Raw genomic sequence first — 16360 nt, 5'->3', positions numbered from 1 at the left:
TATAACCACTGGGACTTAGCTCGCTTTGCTCGGCCATCCTCAAATAAAAAAACTGAAAGGATATCTAAAAAAAGAAGGGAAGAATAAGAAAATAGATGGGTGAGAAAGAAAACTTATCTGAGAACGAAAGAAGGAGATAGAAGAAGTGAAGCAGTCACCAAGATCTTCAAAAATTCCTCTAAAGGATGCACTATGGAAGAAGAAGAAAAGTCCCCTGTTCCAAGAAGTTGTAGTAATGAAAGAAGAGAAAAGAGAAATCAAAGAGCCGGACAGTAGCCGAAAAAGCTAAAGACAGGCACCTCTCTTATTTATAGCCAGGAGAGGATAACACCTGGATATCAAATCATTTCTTTTCCAACAAGTTGCAGGATATGGTACATATGGCATCTCTCCATTCGATCGATCACTGCTGTTAGTTACATAAATCGACACCACAATTTAAAAAAGAGATATTGAAATGATGTCTATTTAGTTCTGCCATGATGACTCAAGTCGTGCTGCCTTACTTCCGTCTCAAAAATCATGCACGTCCTATTAGTTGAAGAGCCTTTTTACATCCTCTATCTTATGAAAAATAGATGTACTCCCTTTGTCCGACTAAAGTCGGACTCGAGAGTAGGAGGCATGAGTTGAAAAAAAATTTGCATGAACTGATTGCATGAAAAGGCCCAGAGTCTAAGATAATTATGCACTGCAGATCCGCCTACCAAGTCCATCGCTGACTTATGGTTAGCCATGACTCCCGCCGAGCTAATTTTCTGCAACCGCCTGGCCAACATCTTATTCCCTGAGCAGATAGGTCATGGCCGACCATCATTTGGCAAATCCCGCGTGCCATCTCCGATGTCTCCTCATTAGTCGATCATGTCTGGTCAACCAGCTTCGCACCAGTGAACAGATTCTAGGGTAGCCGACCTCTAGTCTTCGCCGACCAACTCTCATTTCGACAATACTCAGTTGGCAATCTCATTCGAAATGCAACATCCCCCAGAAAACAACTGTCTCTAGACTGATAAGGTAACTACAACCGTCGCATCTTGAAAATCTCGAGCGATAATTTCGTACCTCATGAATTATGTCCTGATTATATGGGATCGTGCTGATCACTTGCCAACTAAAGCTCCAACTTTTCGCTATAAAGGAGACTCAAAGAGAACTCCTGAAAAAAAGATACGTCATTATTCTGCCACTCACGCTTATCTTTTTGTTGAATGAGAGTTCTGACTTAAGCGTCAGAAGATCCTCGTCGGAGCTATTTCTGATTAGAATTTTTATGCATGTCACACCCCTGGGAGGCCAATCTTACTATCGACTCCAGCATCCCGACGTCAAAGGAATTCTCGCATCAACAACATCAATTCCCAAAAAAAAATGAATGAGATATATTTGAATTTTGATCTATTGATAAACATAGAAATGAAATGAACTCTATCACATTTCATTGAGTGGATAAAATAAATAAATAATTTGTATCTTCAATTGATAGAATGAAGTTATGAGATGGTCTAAATCAAAGAAGATAAAGACGGGCTGTCAACATCATTTTTTTTTTTTTTGTGAATGAAAGTTGCTGATTTATGAAGAATCTATGATATCACGATGATTCTCACATCTTCGGATGATATTTCCTTTGAATAGATATTCATCATTAGATTTTACCATTACAAGAGTTTTGTTACTAAGGTATTTTTCATTTTTTAGAATTTTTTTTATTGATAATCAGATCCTATGCCACTAAAAAATCCATCATAATAGCTGTTCTTTCTTACTGTAATAACGGCCGCTATTTTCAATCATCTTTACTGCGATCGCTGATTCTGCGATCGTACGCAGCTTACTCTCGCTTTCGTAAGATAGTATGGCGTCAGCGTGCTGAGGTAAGCGCGGCCGGATCTCAGGGCCACCATATAAGCTCCTGCCGGGCGAGGGAATCCAGTCTCAACTAGCTCTCCGCTCGAAGAAGCGTGCCCTAAGAACTGAGGCAACGCTTTTCCTCGTCCGTCTCCCCCCTTCCTCGATAAAGCAGGCAAAACCCTAGGGGCATGTCGGGATCGTACCGCTCTGCCCCGCCGCGCGGCGGCGGCGGCGGCGGAGGATACGGCAGAGGTGGCGATAGATTCACTTTTCTTTCCTTTCTTCATTAATTTTTTCTTCTAGAGTTTTTTTGGGTTTGGGTTAAGTTTAGAGTTTTGGATTTTCCGCTTTGTTCTAATTAGGCGGGGGCGCTGGATACCACGGTGGTGGATATCAAGGCGGCGACCGTGGAAATCGGGGAGGCGGCGGGTGCCGAGGCGGGGATCGTGGCAGCAGGGGCGGCCGAGAAGGGGATTGGCTTTGCCCTGATCCTAAGTATGTCTGCTCCCCTTTTTATTGTTGCTATTCCTCTTCAAGGTTTTCTTTTTCAAAGTTTGTTTCTTACTAAAGCTGAGTTGATCCAGCTGCGGGAATCTGAACTTTGCACGGAGAACCGAGTGCTATAAATGTGGTGCTCCAAGTCTTCGTGGTGGCAGCAGCACTGGTGGTTATAACAAAGGGGGAGGGAGAGGAGGAGGAGGTGGAGGTGGTAGTGGTTTTAATCGAGGTGGTGGATATTACAGCAGAGGTGGTTGTGGTGGTTATAGTGGAGGTGACGGGGGTTACGACAGGAACCGTGGTGGTAGGAGTAATAACCATGGTGGAAGAGGTGGTTCTTACGGTAGTTGTCAAGGTAGAGATAGAGATGATGCTGGTTATGCTCAAATTTCCCCACCACTTCCGGCTTCATATGGTGTCCCTCTGGGAGATGACCCACCTGGTCCAAACTTCTGTGGCGAGAATAATTCTGATGGTGTGGAGCCTGATCCGCCGCCCATTAGCTATGGTGGGCCCCCTTCTTATTCCGCTTCATATGGTGCCCCGCCAAATCTATATGGACGTGGTGGTCCCATTGGTCGTGGGGTTCCGCCAGTTGGTTATGATGGTGGCTATGCTGATCGTCCGATCCCTGGCCGTGATGGTGGTGCTCCTCCATGCTATGGGGGTGGTGGGCACCGTGGTGCTCCTGTTGAGCCCGCTCTTCCAGTTAAGCAGTGTGACAAAAATTGTCGGGAATCCTGTGACAATTCCAGGATCTACGTCTCAAATTTGCCTCCTGATGTCACCGCCGAGGAGCTTAGGGAGCTTTTTGGAGGAATTGGGCAGGTATTTGCATGCACATGGATTTACATATGTATGTACATATATATTGCTTATGTTAATCCTTTTACATTATAATTAATGGCATCTAAGCATGTGTTAGGATGACATCATGATAGTGCATTAGTCTCAGAGAATGCATGTTGTTTCTGTTTGCATACAATCCCAATATATATGTATGTATGTATTATTTTTTCTCAAATATTCATTCCACATTCTCTTTGGTAATTTTATTAATAACTGGGCATAGAAGAGAGGCATTTTATCAGCAATTAAAAATCTTATGTTACCAATGTTTTCTACTCCATTTTATTGGATTTGATAGTGACAACAAAATCATTTGAGCCAAGAGGATAGGATTTTTAGTTTCTTTAGGGTCTGTTTGGATGGTTGAGCCCAAAATCTCACAGGATTGTGGGTTTGGTCAATATAACCATCAAAAAACATTGAATTAGTGATGCAGGACGGTCTAAAATCCTATATGCTATGCACCAATACAGAAAACAAGATGTTACACGTATCCTACAGGTTGCTATCCCTTAGATGTCGCAGGCAAAACAGTTTGTAAAAATAAAATTAAGCGAATAATTTTTAAAAAAAATAATTTTAATAAAAGAAGAATGTTCGGTTAAAGAAAATAATAAAGTAAAAAAATTAAATCAGATAAAAAATTATACCATACAACGTCCAACGAGTGCGCAATTAAGCTAGTATGATTAATCTGAATCAATTCACAATCTGTCCGCAACAATCTCCTAGCTAGGCTTGTAGATATCTACATAGTCAATTTCTATCCAACAGCCACAATCAAATACCATGCAGGAAGGGAAGGATTGAATTAGATTCTTGGGATTTTTAGGAAGTAATATTATGAGTTTTCTGAGGAAAAAAAATAAAAATAAAACTATCTTACGCACCCAGCTTTTATTATCAATGGATGATATGTGTAGATCTGGATCTGGACAAAAAATTAGCACTACAATCTTTTTTTTTTTTAGAAGCAAAGAGATTAAAATGCTAATAGTTGACTTTGGGCTGAAGCTGGCCCAGATTGTTGGCAGAGATGGCTGGTCAGATGTCTCGGATAGAGCACGCAAGGAGAAGGGAAAGGAGATCTTCGTCTTCAATCTTTGTCTTTTTTCTATTTCTTGAAATCTCCTAATTTTCTCAAATCTCAACCAAATCTCATAAGTAGATAGTCAAAATTTGTAAAAAATGGAGAACACAGATCTAAAGAAGTATTAAACTTTGGACCTCGTCAGAATCTCTGGAAAAGAAAAAAGAAGCTTTCACCACAACTCTTTTAACAAAACTTGAATTTTATTCAATAATTCTGTCTTTCATAGCCAAAGCTTTGTAGGTTATTTATATACTAACACATCTGAGAATAACAGAAAAATATTTCAAACCTAGAGACTTAGCTAAAAAAAGAAAGATGATCAAATAAGATCTTTCTAAACAGAAAAAAAAAGATGACAAAATCTCTCCAAGCAGAAAAAAAGATGATAGAATAAAATCTTTTTAAATAGAAAAGGAAGATGATAGAATAAAATCTTCTTAAACAGAAAAAGAAAAATGATAGAATAAAATCTTTTTAAATAGAATAGGAAGATGATAGAATAAAATCTTCCTAAATAGAATAATTCAGAATATATCTAAAAATATCTTCAGGTCCATATAGTGGATTCGGGTGCTGACTTGTGCCGCCTTCGTTGATAGACCTGAAACTTAGATGTGGACGCAAGTCGGGCTCGGTCTGCATTATCCCCTCTCGACTTGAAAAAATCCGACTCCGACGGATTATGGCTGATGTAATCCTTATAGAGATTTGGAGTAATGTCTCTAAGCTTGTGCTTGGTATCCATGTCACTTCTTCATCAGGTCAAAATTCTTACTTTACCATAAAGCTATGCGAATCACCTGATCGTGTAATAACAATTTGGTCATCAAGAACCTATTCAATTTCTTTTTTCTTCCTCAAAATATTAAGTATGGGTGGAAGTGGAAGTGGTGGTGGAGGTATACTTATGAAAATGGGGCTATTGATGGAAAGAGGCTTATGATAGTAGCTAAGATCCTCAATATTGACTATTGAGCTAAAACCAACATCAGTGGGCAAATCCAAGACATAAACATTTGAATTTAGTCGTTTCAAGATTTTGAATGGATCCAAATTTCTCGCATGTAACTTTTTTGCGGTATCTGTGCGAAATCATTCTGGTCGAACCCTTACCATAACCATATCTTTTTCTTTAAAATTTTCTTCATACCGATGTTTATTTGCTTTATTTATATAAACCTTAGTTTTTAAAATGATTGCTCGTCTTATTTTATTATGCAAGTTTTTTATATGCTGAACAAATGCTTCAGCATGCTGGCTTGATCTATAGTCTATAGATAATGGAATTAGCTCAATAGGTGTCCTAGAGTTGTAACTAGTGGCAATCTTAAACGGACTCATCCCTGTGTTGCGATTAATCGAGTTATTGTAAGCAAATTCGGCCATAGACAAAATGCTATCTCAATTTCTAGTATGATCACCTACTAGACAGTGCAATAAGTCACCTAGGCTTCGATTGACAACCTCGGTCTGGCCATCTATTTATGGGTGATATGGTGAAGAAAATTATAATTTAGTATTTATTAGTTCTATATTGTTTTTCCAAAATAACTCACAAATCGCACATCTCTATCATTCATAATAGTTTTTAGTAATCCATGCAATTTTACAACCTGATCAACAAAAAGCTTTGCTATGTGGATGGCGTCAGAAGTCTTCCTACATGGTATAAAGCCTGCCATCTTAGAAAATCTATCAACCACCACAAGAATCGAATCATGATCTCGAATAGTCTTAGGAAGTCCTAAAATAAAGTCCATGCTCAAATTTTGCCATGGGGCATGAGGTATGGGCAAAGGTGTATACAAACTAGTATCTTTCATTTGCTTTTAGCAGTCTGACATTTGCCATATTGGGCAACAACACGTGCAGCATTCCATTTAAGACTCGATCAAAAAAAGTGATCCTCTACCAAAAGAATAGTCTGATCCCTATCAAAATATCCTGCTAAACCTCCAGAATGCAACTCTCAAGTCACAAACTCTCTCAATGAACCTTGGGGAATGCACAAGTGTCTATTTTTAAATAAATATCCATCATGAATAATAAAATCAGGGTTGTCACACTATCCATCTAGAAGGCTTTTGTAAGTTTCACCGAAATCTGGATATGTTGGATAATCCTCTTTGACTCGATCAAATCTTATAACTTGTACTCCTACAGCATGCAAAGTTTTAACAACACGACTAAGGGCATTAGCAGCTTTGTTCTCGACTCCAGCAAGATGTTTAAGAATGTAAGTATATTCCTCAAGAAATGCGACCCATTTGGCATGTCGTAAATTCAATTTCTTTTGCGACTTAAGATAGTTAAGGGCTTGGTGGTTCGAAAGTAAAACAAACTCGTTAGATAACAAATAATGTCGCCTGTTGCTGCTTGTTTCGGCTAGGTTGGAAGGCGGACGCCTGGTCCTTACGTAGGGAGTGCTGGAGTGATCTGCAAAAGAAGTCCGAGCAGGAGGTTTTTACTCCTGTGAGAATTCTCCGACGCTCAAGTCAGATTCAGAGAATACAGAAAGTAGCAACGAGTTCTCTGAGAGGGACCGCTTAACTTACCTTGATCCTCAGAACTTTGGTGATTTATAAAAAATATCGTCGAACAACTGTGAGATTATGCAATCTCGATATTGCAGGGCCGTTCAACATGCCATAGCGGGAGAGATATTTCAGCCTTCAATCGTTTACGTGAAATCAGGGGAGTTGGTTACGTTTGAGCCCATCCACTTTAGTTGGAAAGCTGTAGCACATGCCTGAGAGCTGATCAGCTGAGGCTATCGAAGGCTGGTGGAGGCAAATAGCCCGTGCAACAGATAAGAGGTAAATAGCTCTGTTCTACATACCTCAGTTTTGCATTTGGGCCGACGACTGCATGGATAGTCCACTGATATGAGGTGTCAATGACAACATGTCAAATCCGAGGCATTCAAGATACTACCGTGACACTACTCTCCTACTCCTGAGTTTGAGAATCAGACGAAAAAAGTATTTCGAGTGATTCCTCGGATCTGGGGATGTGCGTGCTCATGCTTCCATATGGCCCCGCATTTAAGTTTGATGACGTCAGTCTGACAAAGAACTATCGCGAACGACCACGGTTGATGGGACCACTCAGCTTGCGGTTTTCTCGAGGGTTTGATTTCATAAATGGTGGCTCTCTGTCTTCTCTTTTGCCGTCTTTTTAAATCTGACCTACAGATGCGCTAAAAGACAATCGCAACTTCTTTTCTGCTCTAGATTTTTGTTGACTCTCTATAGATTTCCAGCGGCAAAATAAAGAATTCGGAGTTCGTGAAAAAGTTTGAATTGATATTGGCCCAGAAAAGACAAATCAAGGCTCCATTGGCTGGCCTCCGACTTCGATGGGTGGCAATGTCGGGGCTCCGACCATCGAATCGACTTATGCGGTCATGGGGGATGTGAATCCCCCTTTAGTCATTGAATTTATGGTCCCTCTTTCGAAGGTTAAGACGGAAGCCTTACTGGAGGAGATTTCTGTGAGGGAGATCTTGATGGAGGAGACTTCAGCAGAGCCGATCTCGATGGAGGAGGCTCCAGCAAAGGGTACATGGATGAAAAAGACAGTTGGTCATCCAGGAGAGACTCCAGTAGCTGTAATAGAAGCTGAGAATCCTTCGGAGCAAGCAGTGCCCGCTGCGTATCTTTTTCTTCCGACCACTTCTCAAGCAGGTCCCTTACAACCTGTGCCCGCTGCTCCGTCCGCGGCAGAGAATCTCAAATCTGCAGCAAAGTTTCTGAGAAATTTTCTTTCTCTTGTCGAAAAATTATTTCTTGAAGAACAAGAGGATCAACAATGGATGGTGAGCACCCTCAGGTCCCTTGCCCAGGTAAGAGATTTTTCGAATCTCTCCTTCCTATCTCCTGTGACTTGTGGCATCTAATAGCCTTGATGTTAATTTTGTGCAGGTTGGGCATCATCTGGCCAGCTTCATTGGCTTTATTTCTGATGTGTCTGCACTAGAGCTTACAGCAGTGAGGGAGGAGATTGACTTGTTGAAGTACTGGTTGGAGCAGGCGGAAAGAACTAATACCGAGCTGACCAGAGAGCTCAACTCTTTTGAGGAAGCCCTTTAAGAAGCCCAAGAAATAATCAACCGTCATGATGATGAGATTAGAAAGGCCGAAAGGAAGATTGCAGATCTCAAGAGGCAGAGGTCTAAGGTCGAGAGGGACTGGCGCCAAGCTCACAACGACGTAGAGCGCTTGAGGAGAATATTCGGAGTGAAAAAAGGCCACGATTACACCTTCGAGGCTCGTTCTCAAGGGAGACCCAGTAGAGGCTCGGCCAAAAGGGCCAAGATCTTGGATAAGGCCAGCTATAGAGAGAAGACACTGCAGAGGGGTGGAGGCTCTACCTCCAAAGAGACTCAAGTGTCTTCGGAGCCATCCACACCTCAGGTCGAGCTTCAGGCGGCTCTCTCAGAAACGAAACGCTTGAAGAAGAAAGTTAAGGATAAAAAAATATGGAGGCTCTTCTTCATGGCTGGCTCGCAGACCAGGAGCTTCTGATCGAGAAGGCCCAATGGAGAGTGGATTGGCTGGCAAAGAGAGGAGTTGAGGTTATAAACCAAGCCTGCAAGTCGGCATTCTTCGCTGGCTTTGAGAGGTGCAAAGCAATGATTGAGTCGCATCTTTTTACCGTGCATGCAGAGCTTCTGAAGGCTAACTTCCTGGATGACAGTTTGAAGGTCGAATAGTAGACAGCATCGAAAGATTTGCAAGAATATTTTGGTACCTTGTTGAGCCGAGCAAAGTCGATGCAGCCATCCAAACTGAAGAGGTTGCCATCAGCAAAACATGTCGCTCCAAAGCGAGTCGCACCAATGATGCTCCGAAGAAGTGATGTGTTTTCCCTTTCTTTTTTCTTATTTTTTTTAACCTGAACTTTGTAATCGTCTTAGATGCAAAAGAATAAAGTTCGTCTTTATTAGTGGCACTTGTATTTGAATAGATGCGTAAACCATATTTCGAGCAACATAAGCCATATTTTGAGCTAAACTAAGTTAATCTGTAATAATAAAATATGATTCGAGCCATATCACTTGTACTTGTATGTAGGTTCTGGAGGAAATTGGAATTCAAATCGTATCCACATGGTGGATACCGCCACACGTCCGTGCATGTCTTTTCGAAAGTGGCATAGAGTATGCTTTACCTGCTACCAGCATTAATTGTCATATCAGCGGTAGGAGTCACATCCCATCAACAGCTACCACGCATCGAGCATCCGCTTGCATTTCATCGATTCACGCCTTCAATAACTAGTTTTGAAGATATGAATTGTCTGGAGATGATTTGATCTCCGGGTCTATATAAACCCCAAACGAGACAGTCTTTTAGGGTTATCGACTGTCTTTTCCTTGGTCGCTTATTTTCTTCCGTCGTCTTCCGCTTTAGAATCTCCTTTTTTTTTCTGTGAGGGGAATGGCTTTTAGGAGCTCCGACTTTGCGCCATCGGGATTCCGGTCTGAGTTGACGGAGAGAGCTGTGATTCTGCTCCATGAGCAGTACCAGATTCCTCTAAGATTTCAATTGGAAATCCCAGGGCCGAACGATCGAGTCTACCAACCTCCAGCAGGCCGGATGAGCCTCTATGAAAAGTACTTTCGAGTCAGGCTGAGGCTCCTCCTTCACCCCTTTGTTGCTTTCCTCCAGTTTTTCGAGATATCATTGTGTTCGATGGTACCCAATTCATGGCGGTACATCTGTGGCTTCACTGCGGTGCGCATGCTGGCTAGGATCGAGCCCAGCATCGCATTTTTTCGCCTCTTCTTCAACCTTTAGAGACATATAGAATCCTGTGGATGGTGGTATGTGTCACTGCGAAGGAAAAAAAATATCCGACCGCTGATCCAAGACGTCTCGACCGCTGTCCATGACTGGAAGGAACGCTTTCTCATTGTCTCCCAGACGTTCGGAGAAGACTGGGGGTTCGTCGCTTGGGGCGAACCTTAAGAAGCCGACCGAAAGAGCCCGTTTTGGACCAGCACCTGAGGCAAGAAATGGAGACCTTGTGAAGCTTCAAAGTTCCAGAGCTGAAGGAGCTACTTTCTGCTCAGACGTTGTTCAACATCGGCATTAGTCGGGCCAGCCCCCAAGGTGTGCATAGGTTACCTGCCTTAGAGCCTCGTGCCCTGGCTCTTTTTATGCTAACCACCTAATTGCTTTGGTTGCAAAGATGGACCTGAGCCCCCCCAAATAGTTGGAGAAGATCAAAAAGTTAGAGAAGACAGCCCATCAGAAAAGGGTGGCCGAGTCTGTGGGTGGCCGGAGCACCTGTAGCAGGGTTGCAAGTTCCCCTGTGCTGCTAGCTTCTAGGTCAGAAGATTCTGAGTCTCTTTGCGTGGACGACTTTAGAATTGTGAGGGTTGGCTCATCGGCTGCCTCAGCTTCCGATAGGGATCGAGGAAGCCACACAGACCGTGGCTTCGAGGAGGTATCTCTGAGCCTGCCAGCTTTACCAAGCCCCAAGTCATTGACTCTTTCACTGAGGAAGTGCCCATCAAGACAGCTGGGACTTCTAGGGTAGTGCCAGCTGGAGTTTCTGGAATCACGGCAGTCGGACTGGAGCTAAAGGCTTCAGCTTTAGAGGATTACAAGCTGGCATATGAGCTGTTCACTGGAATGCTCCTCGTAGCTAATGTGACTAAACTGCTAGCCGTGCCGTACAAGGAGATGAGGAAAGCAGTTGTGGAGACCGTCATCCGGGTAAGCCAATATTTCTGTAGTTTTGTTCAGTTTAAACATGTACTCACCAAGCCTTGCTGATAAGAGGTATCTTTTGGCAGCTCGTCCATTACCTAAATAGGTACATGGAGAGTGCCCATGGGCATTCGGCTGAGGCAAGAAAATATCAAATCGTTATCGAAATGCTCAAAACGACAAAAGATTAGGCATTGAAGGAAGCTGAGGAGGCCACTATGAGGGCTGACGAGATCATCAAGAGGGTTGAGGATGCTGAGAAGGCCTTGAGAGGAGCTGTCGAGAAGAATTATCAGCTAATAAGTGTCCAAGTAGCTCAAGCGGCAAAAATAAAAGAGCTTGAAACTCTCTTGGAGGAGAGCCAGGCCGCGGTCGAGGCAACAAAGAGGAAGGCAGTGGAGGCCGCTTCAAAGGCCGTTGCGGACTTTCTGGCATCAGCTGAGTACGAGGATGAGAAGGTTGAATTTTTCGTTGACGTCTATGATGTTGGGAGGCAGTCGGTCCAGGACATAGTCGCTGCCAAGTATCCAGAGCTCAATTTGAATTTTTTTAATGAAGTCTGGGATCCCACTGCAATCGATGCGCCTGCAGCGGACGTCTCTGCTCCGGATGCCACCTCTTAGGCTTAGGTTTTTTGTCTCTTTTTTGTATTCAGAACCTTTTAAATCATTGTAAAAACTTTCAAAAGAAATGAATGAGATTCACTTATCTTCATATCCTCTTTCTATTTGAGATTGCGTATTTTTATTCAGCACACCGATCTAAGGTAGTTACTCACGCTTGCCGATCTGAGGCAATCATTCGTGGAGACCGATCTGAGGTAATTGTTCGAGCGGCGTTCTCACTCTACTTTCAACGTGGGCGGTCAGGAGAAATGACAGCTGTTGACTTCTCCGATAGAATAACACCTAGGAAAGAATGTAAGACTTATAGGAGTACACCATGCTTGTAAGAAAATGCCACATAGCCATGCCTTGATTCACGAGGCATTAGTTGGATTTATTTTTGGCTCTGAGAAGATACGCCATTTATTGCTTGGTGGACAGCTGTGTTCCTTCGAGCATATCAACCGGCAGTTGAAGTGGGCATCGACGCCTTTAAATAGGGGCCAGAGGCCAGTTGAAACCCCCAATTTTCATCTGTCTCCCCTCTGACGCTATGGCACCAACTTTAGCACAAATTAAGGTCAGAGTGAAGGAGAGGAGGGCTTTCATAAGAGTAGCCCAGGAGTGAGTGAGAGCCAGGCATGCTGGTTCGTCCTCTTCTCATAGGGCGCCCTCTGTCACACGATCCCAATCGGCTCTTGGGGGTGGACGCACCTCCCAGTTTGTGCAGATTCCTCCTGACGTCCGGGCTCGCTGCATTCAGGAGTTTCGAGCCTCCGCGGAGTTCGCAAAGGAGGCTATCAACATTGCTGTTGTCGCCTTTATCGATAGTTTTGAGGACTGCAAGGTCCGCTTGCTACAGATGATGCCATATCTGGAGCTTCGATTCCTTCAGTCCGAAAACAGTGACGAGGAGGGGGCTTTTTCATCAGACAAGGATCGAGCTTCCTCATCTCTTCTTACCTTCTTCTTTTTCCCTTTTTTTAGGTGCTACAAGCACTGTCTCCTTGTAAATATTTGAATGAAAATAAATGAAAAGCAGTTATCCCATCTTCATGATGTTTGCATCTTCTTTATTATGCTTCTGTATTTTCATTTAGCGTGTACCGAGGCATTGCAGAGGTCTGTTCCAACCTAAGAAACTTAGAATTGCTTCAATCTGACTCAATTCTGACCCTAGGAGCTTTAGTTGAATCAACTCTGGTTCAGGAGACAACTCCATGAAAGCATAAGGGATAAGGCTGGATCTGAATAGAGGAACTTTACTCTGCTTATCTTGTGAGCGACAGCTTGTGCTCTGCTCGTAATACGAAAGGCAGCGTGTGCTCTGCTCATCTTGTGAGTGGTAGCTTATGTTTTGCTCGTAATTATAAATTGAGGGTCTTGTAAGTTAGCCCTCCGAAAGTCCCTTTGGGTCTCCCTCTACTTCTCATGCGACTTGGGCTCTGCAGGGGTCTTATAAGTTAGCCCCGCCTCTAAGTCACCGAGGTATTGTCGTCGATTGAGGGTCTTATAAGTTAGCCCTCCAGAGGTCTCTTTGGGTCTCCCTCTGCTTCTCGCGCGATTTGGGCTCTGCAAGGGTCTTATAAGTTAACTCCACCTCTAAATCGTCGAGGTATTGATCAGTTTTTCAGGCCACTCTTATGTGCAAACAAGAATTGATAAATCTGAAACTTTATATATGCGATAATAAGATGTTACAACATCCTCATTGATAATACACACGGAGGTTGGCCGAATTCCATGGCCTAAAAAGTGAAGTGCCATCAAGCTACTTCAGCCAATAGGTCTCAGGGCACACTACTTCATCCACTTGATAAGGATCTTCCCAATTAAGTGATAACTTCTCCTGCTCAGTGGGTTGTGATACCTCAGCTTGCCGCAATACCAGGTCGCCAACTTGAAACTCCTTGGTCTTGACTCGGGTATTATAGTACTTGGCCACTTTCTAGCGAAAGGCGGCCATCCTCATAGCGACGTGCTCCCTGCTTTCTTTGATCAAGTTGAGATTAGCCCGGAGCCACACTGAGTTGGTGTCTTCATTATATTCCTCCACTCTAAGGGATGGGAGCCCAAACTCCACAGGAATGACTGCCTCAGTCCCAAATGCAAGATTAAAAGGAGTCTCGCTGGTTGGGAGTCTCTGAGTAGTTCGGTAAGCTCATAGTACATGATGGAGCTCGTCTACCTAGGATCCCCCGATCCACTCTATCCTGGCCTTTAAGCCCCGTAGAAGAGTTCTATTTGGTCACCTCCATCTCTCCATTTGCCTGTGGGTGACCCATCGAGGTGAAGCGGTGCTCTATTCTATATTCTCTACAAAAATTGCAGAGTCAAGCATCACTGAACTGTCTGTCATTATCTGTAATGAGCACTGTGAGAAGATCATAGCGGCAGATGATTGACTTTCAAACAAAATTTTTTATTCTTGCCTCGGTGATGCAAGCAAGAGGCTTGGCCTCGACCTATTTTGTGAAATAGTTGATGGCCATCAAGAGGAACTTACGTTGACCCGATATGAGAGGGAAGGGGCCAAAAATATCCATATCCTACTAAGCAAATGGCCATGGGGCACTGATTGGAGTTAGAAGCGCTATCGACTGGTGCTGGATGTTGGAGTTTCTCTGGCATCGATTGCACTTCCTAACAAAGGCACCTGCATCTTGCTGTATTGTGGGCCAATAGTATCCTTGTCGAAGGATCTTGTAGGATAGGGATCTACCCCCAAGTGACTTCCGTAGATTCCTTTGTGGACCTCCCGTAATGCATAATCAGCCTCGGATGTAGCGAGCGGCTTACTTATCTTCCGAGCCTCCCTGCGATTAGGCGGTAGTTCTTCCGACCGTAGATACTTTAGCAGGGAGTCGATCCAACAGGGTTCTTCGTCAACTTGCTAGACGATAAGAGGCTCCTCGAGGCTCGAGATTTTCAATACTTCGAAGTAGGTCTCTTTTTTCTGATCAGTCGGCAGTAAGGCTGCTAACTTCGATAGTGCATCTACCCTGGCGTTTTCCGTTCTAGGAACCTGTCGAATGTCACAACTCAAAAAGGCTAAGATTAAATTCTTTATCTTCTAGAGATATTTCTTCATATTCTCCTCTCATGCCTCGTATTCACCCTTTATATGCCCCATCACCAGTTGGGAGTCGCTGAAGACCTTCAGGTGTTGGGCTCTCGCTTCTCTCGCCACCTTGAGTCTAGCAAGCAGAGCTTCATATTCTGTCTTATTGTTGGTGGTTGGAAATTCAAAGCACAATATGTATCCCGCAACATTGCCTTCAGGATCAGTTAAGGTCAACCTAGCCCCAGCTCTAGAAGCATTTGATGAGCCATCGACATGCAGCGTCCATAACTCTTTAGGATCAGATCCTACATCTGCCTCCTCATTTCTTGAGTTTTCAGCAGTTTCTGAGGCCTCACCAGTTCTTGAGCCTTCTCCATCTTGTGAACTCTGCTCGTTTGAGATGGTACATTCCAAGATGAAGTCCGTCAGCACTTGGGCTTTGATGGAAGGCCTCGAATGGTACTGCACGTCCAACTCGGCAAGTTCAAGAGCCCACTTGTAATTCATCTCGATGTATCCGGACAGTGGAGAACAGTCTTGATTGGCTGGTCAATGAGCAGTACAATAGTATGGATCTGAAAATAGGACCTAAGTTTTCTTGTCATGACGACCAATGCAAAAATCAACTTTTCCAGCTTTGAATATTTGGTCTTGGCATCATGAAGGACTTTGCTGGTGTAATATATTGGCTTTTGAATCTGTCCTTCTTCTTGAATGAGAACTGCGCTGATCTCCACTGGAGAGACAGCGAGGTATAGCAGTAGCTCCTCACCAGATTGAGGCTTTGTAAGCAACGGTGGAGAGCTGAGATATTGTTTTAACTCCTCAAATATCTTTTGGCATTCAATAATCCATTGGAAGTCCTTTGGTTGCTTGAGGGTCTGAAAGAATGGGAGACACCTCTCAGTCGATCTGGAGACGAAGCGGTTGAGCGAAGCGATCCTGCTAGTGAAATGTTACACCTTCCCAACTATTCTCGGTGCAGTCATCTCAAGAATTACCCTGATCTTCTTGGGATTCGCATCGATGCATCTTTGTGAGATTATAAATCCAAAGAACTTTTCAGGGGTCACTCCAAAGGCACACTTCGCTGGGTTCAACCTCATCTGGAATTGGTGGATAGTGTCAAAAGTCTCTTAGAGGTCAGCAATATGGTCTGAGACTGCACGGCTCTTGACCAGCATATCATTTACATACGTCTCTATATTGCAATCGAGTTGATCTTTAAAGATCTTGTCCACCAGATGTTGATAGGTAGCCTATGTATTTTTTTCAAGCCGAAGGGCATCATCCTGTAATAATAAAATCCACGGTCAGTAATAAAGATTATTTTTTCCTCATCTTCAGACGTCATTCGGATCTGATTATAGTCAGAAAATGCATCCATGAAGCTGAGGAGCTCATGCTCAGAAGTAGCATCCACCATCTGATCTATCCGAGGCAACAGATAGCTGTCCTTGGGGCAGATCTTGTTCAGGTCGATGAAATCGATGCACATGCGTCACTTTTCATTCGTCTTTTTGATCAGGACAACATTCACCAGCCAATTTGGATACATTGGTTCTCTGATGAAGTCAATTTTGAGTAGTTTGTCCACTTCCTCAGATATGGCCTTCTGGTGCTCTGGGGCGAAGCTTCGCTTCTTTTGCTTCACCAGTCGGCAGGTTGGATCCACCTT

At 43.5% G+C, this 16360-nt stretch overlaps 2 protein-coding genes across 2 annotated transcripts in view; both read left to right on the top strand.

Moving 5' to 3' along the window:
• The first annotated feature begins 1954 nt into the window (after nucleotides 1-1954).
• LOC105033649 (transcription initiation factor TFIID subunit 15b) overlaps nucleotides 1955-16360 on the top strand; it is a 32718-nt gene continuing 18312 nt past the window's right edge. The window contains exons 1-3 of the mRNA XM_010908533.3: nucleotides 1955-2106; nucleotides 2217-2349; nucleotides 2439-3180. Coding sequence (XP_010906835.1) covers nucleotides 2043-2106; nucleotides 2217-2349; nucleotides 2439-3180 — 939 coding nt within the window. The 5' untranslated portion in view covers nucleotides 1955-2042. The remainder of the gene's footprint in view (nucleotides 2107-2216; nucleotides 2350-2438; nucleotides 3181-16360) is intronic.
• Nucleotides 5482-9237, top strand: LOC140851912 (uncharacterized). The gene is made up of 2 exons (XM_073244059.1): nucleotides 5482-8138; nucleotides 8218-9237. Exons 1-2 carry the CDS (start codon nucleotides 7653-7655, stop codon nucleotides 8383-8385), a joined length of 654 nt encoding a protein of 217 aa, XP_073100160.1. The 5' UTR covers nucleotides 5482-7652; the 3' UTR covers nucleotides 8386-9237.

The sequence above is a fragment of the Elaeis guineensis genome, chromosome 10 (genome assembly GCF_000442705.2).
Source record: "Elaeis guineensis isolate ETL-2024a chromosome 10, EG11, whole genome shotgun sequence".
Taxonomy (NCBI): Eukaryota; Viridiplantae; Streptophyta; class Magnoliopsida; order Arecales; family Arecaceae; genus Elaeis; species Elaeis guineensis.
Note: the sequence above shows the minus strand (reverse complement) of the source record. Positions and strands in the feature narration are given on the sequence as shown.

What these genes read in the sequence shown, in the direction of transcription:
- LOC140851912 (XM_073244059.1), top strand. Translation starts at nt 7,653, where the DNA reads ATGGGTGGCAATGTCGGGGCTCCGACCATCGAATCGACTTATGCGGTC. An exon ending in CCCTCAGGTCCCTTGCCCAG is followed by an intron (nt 8,139 to 8,217) that starts GTAAGAGATTTT and finishes AATTTTGTGCAG; the next exon opens with GTTGGGCATCATCTGGCCAG.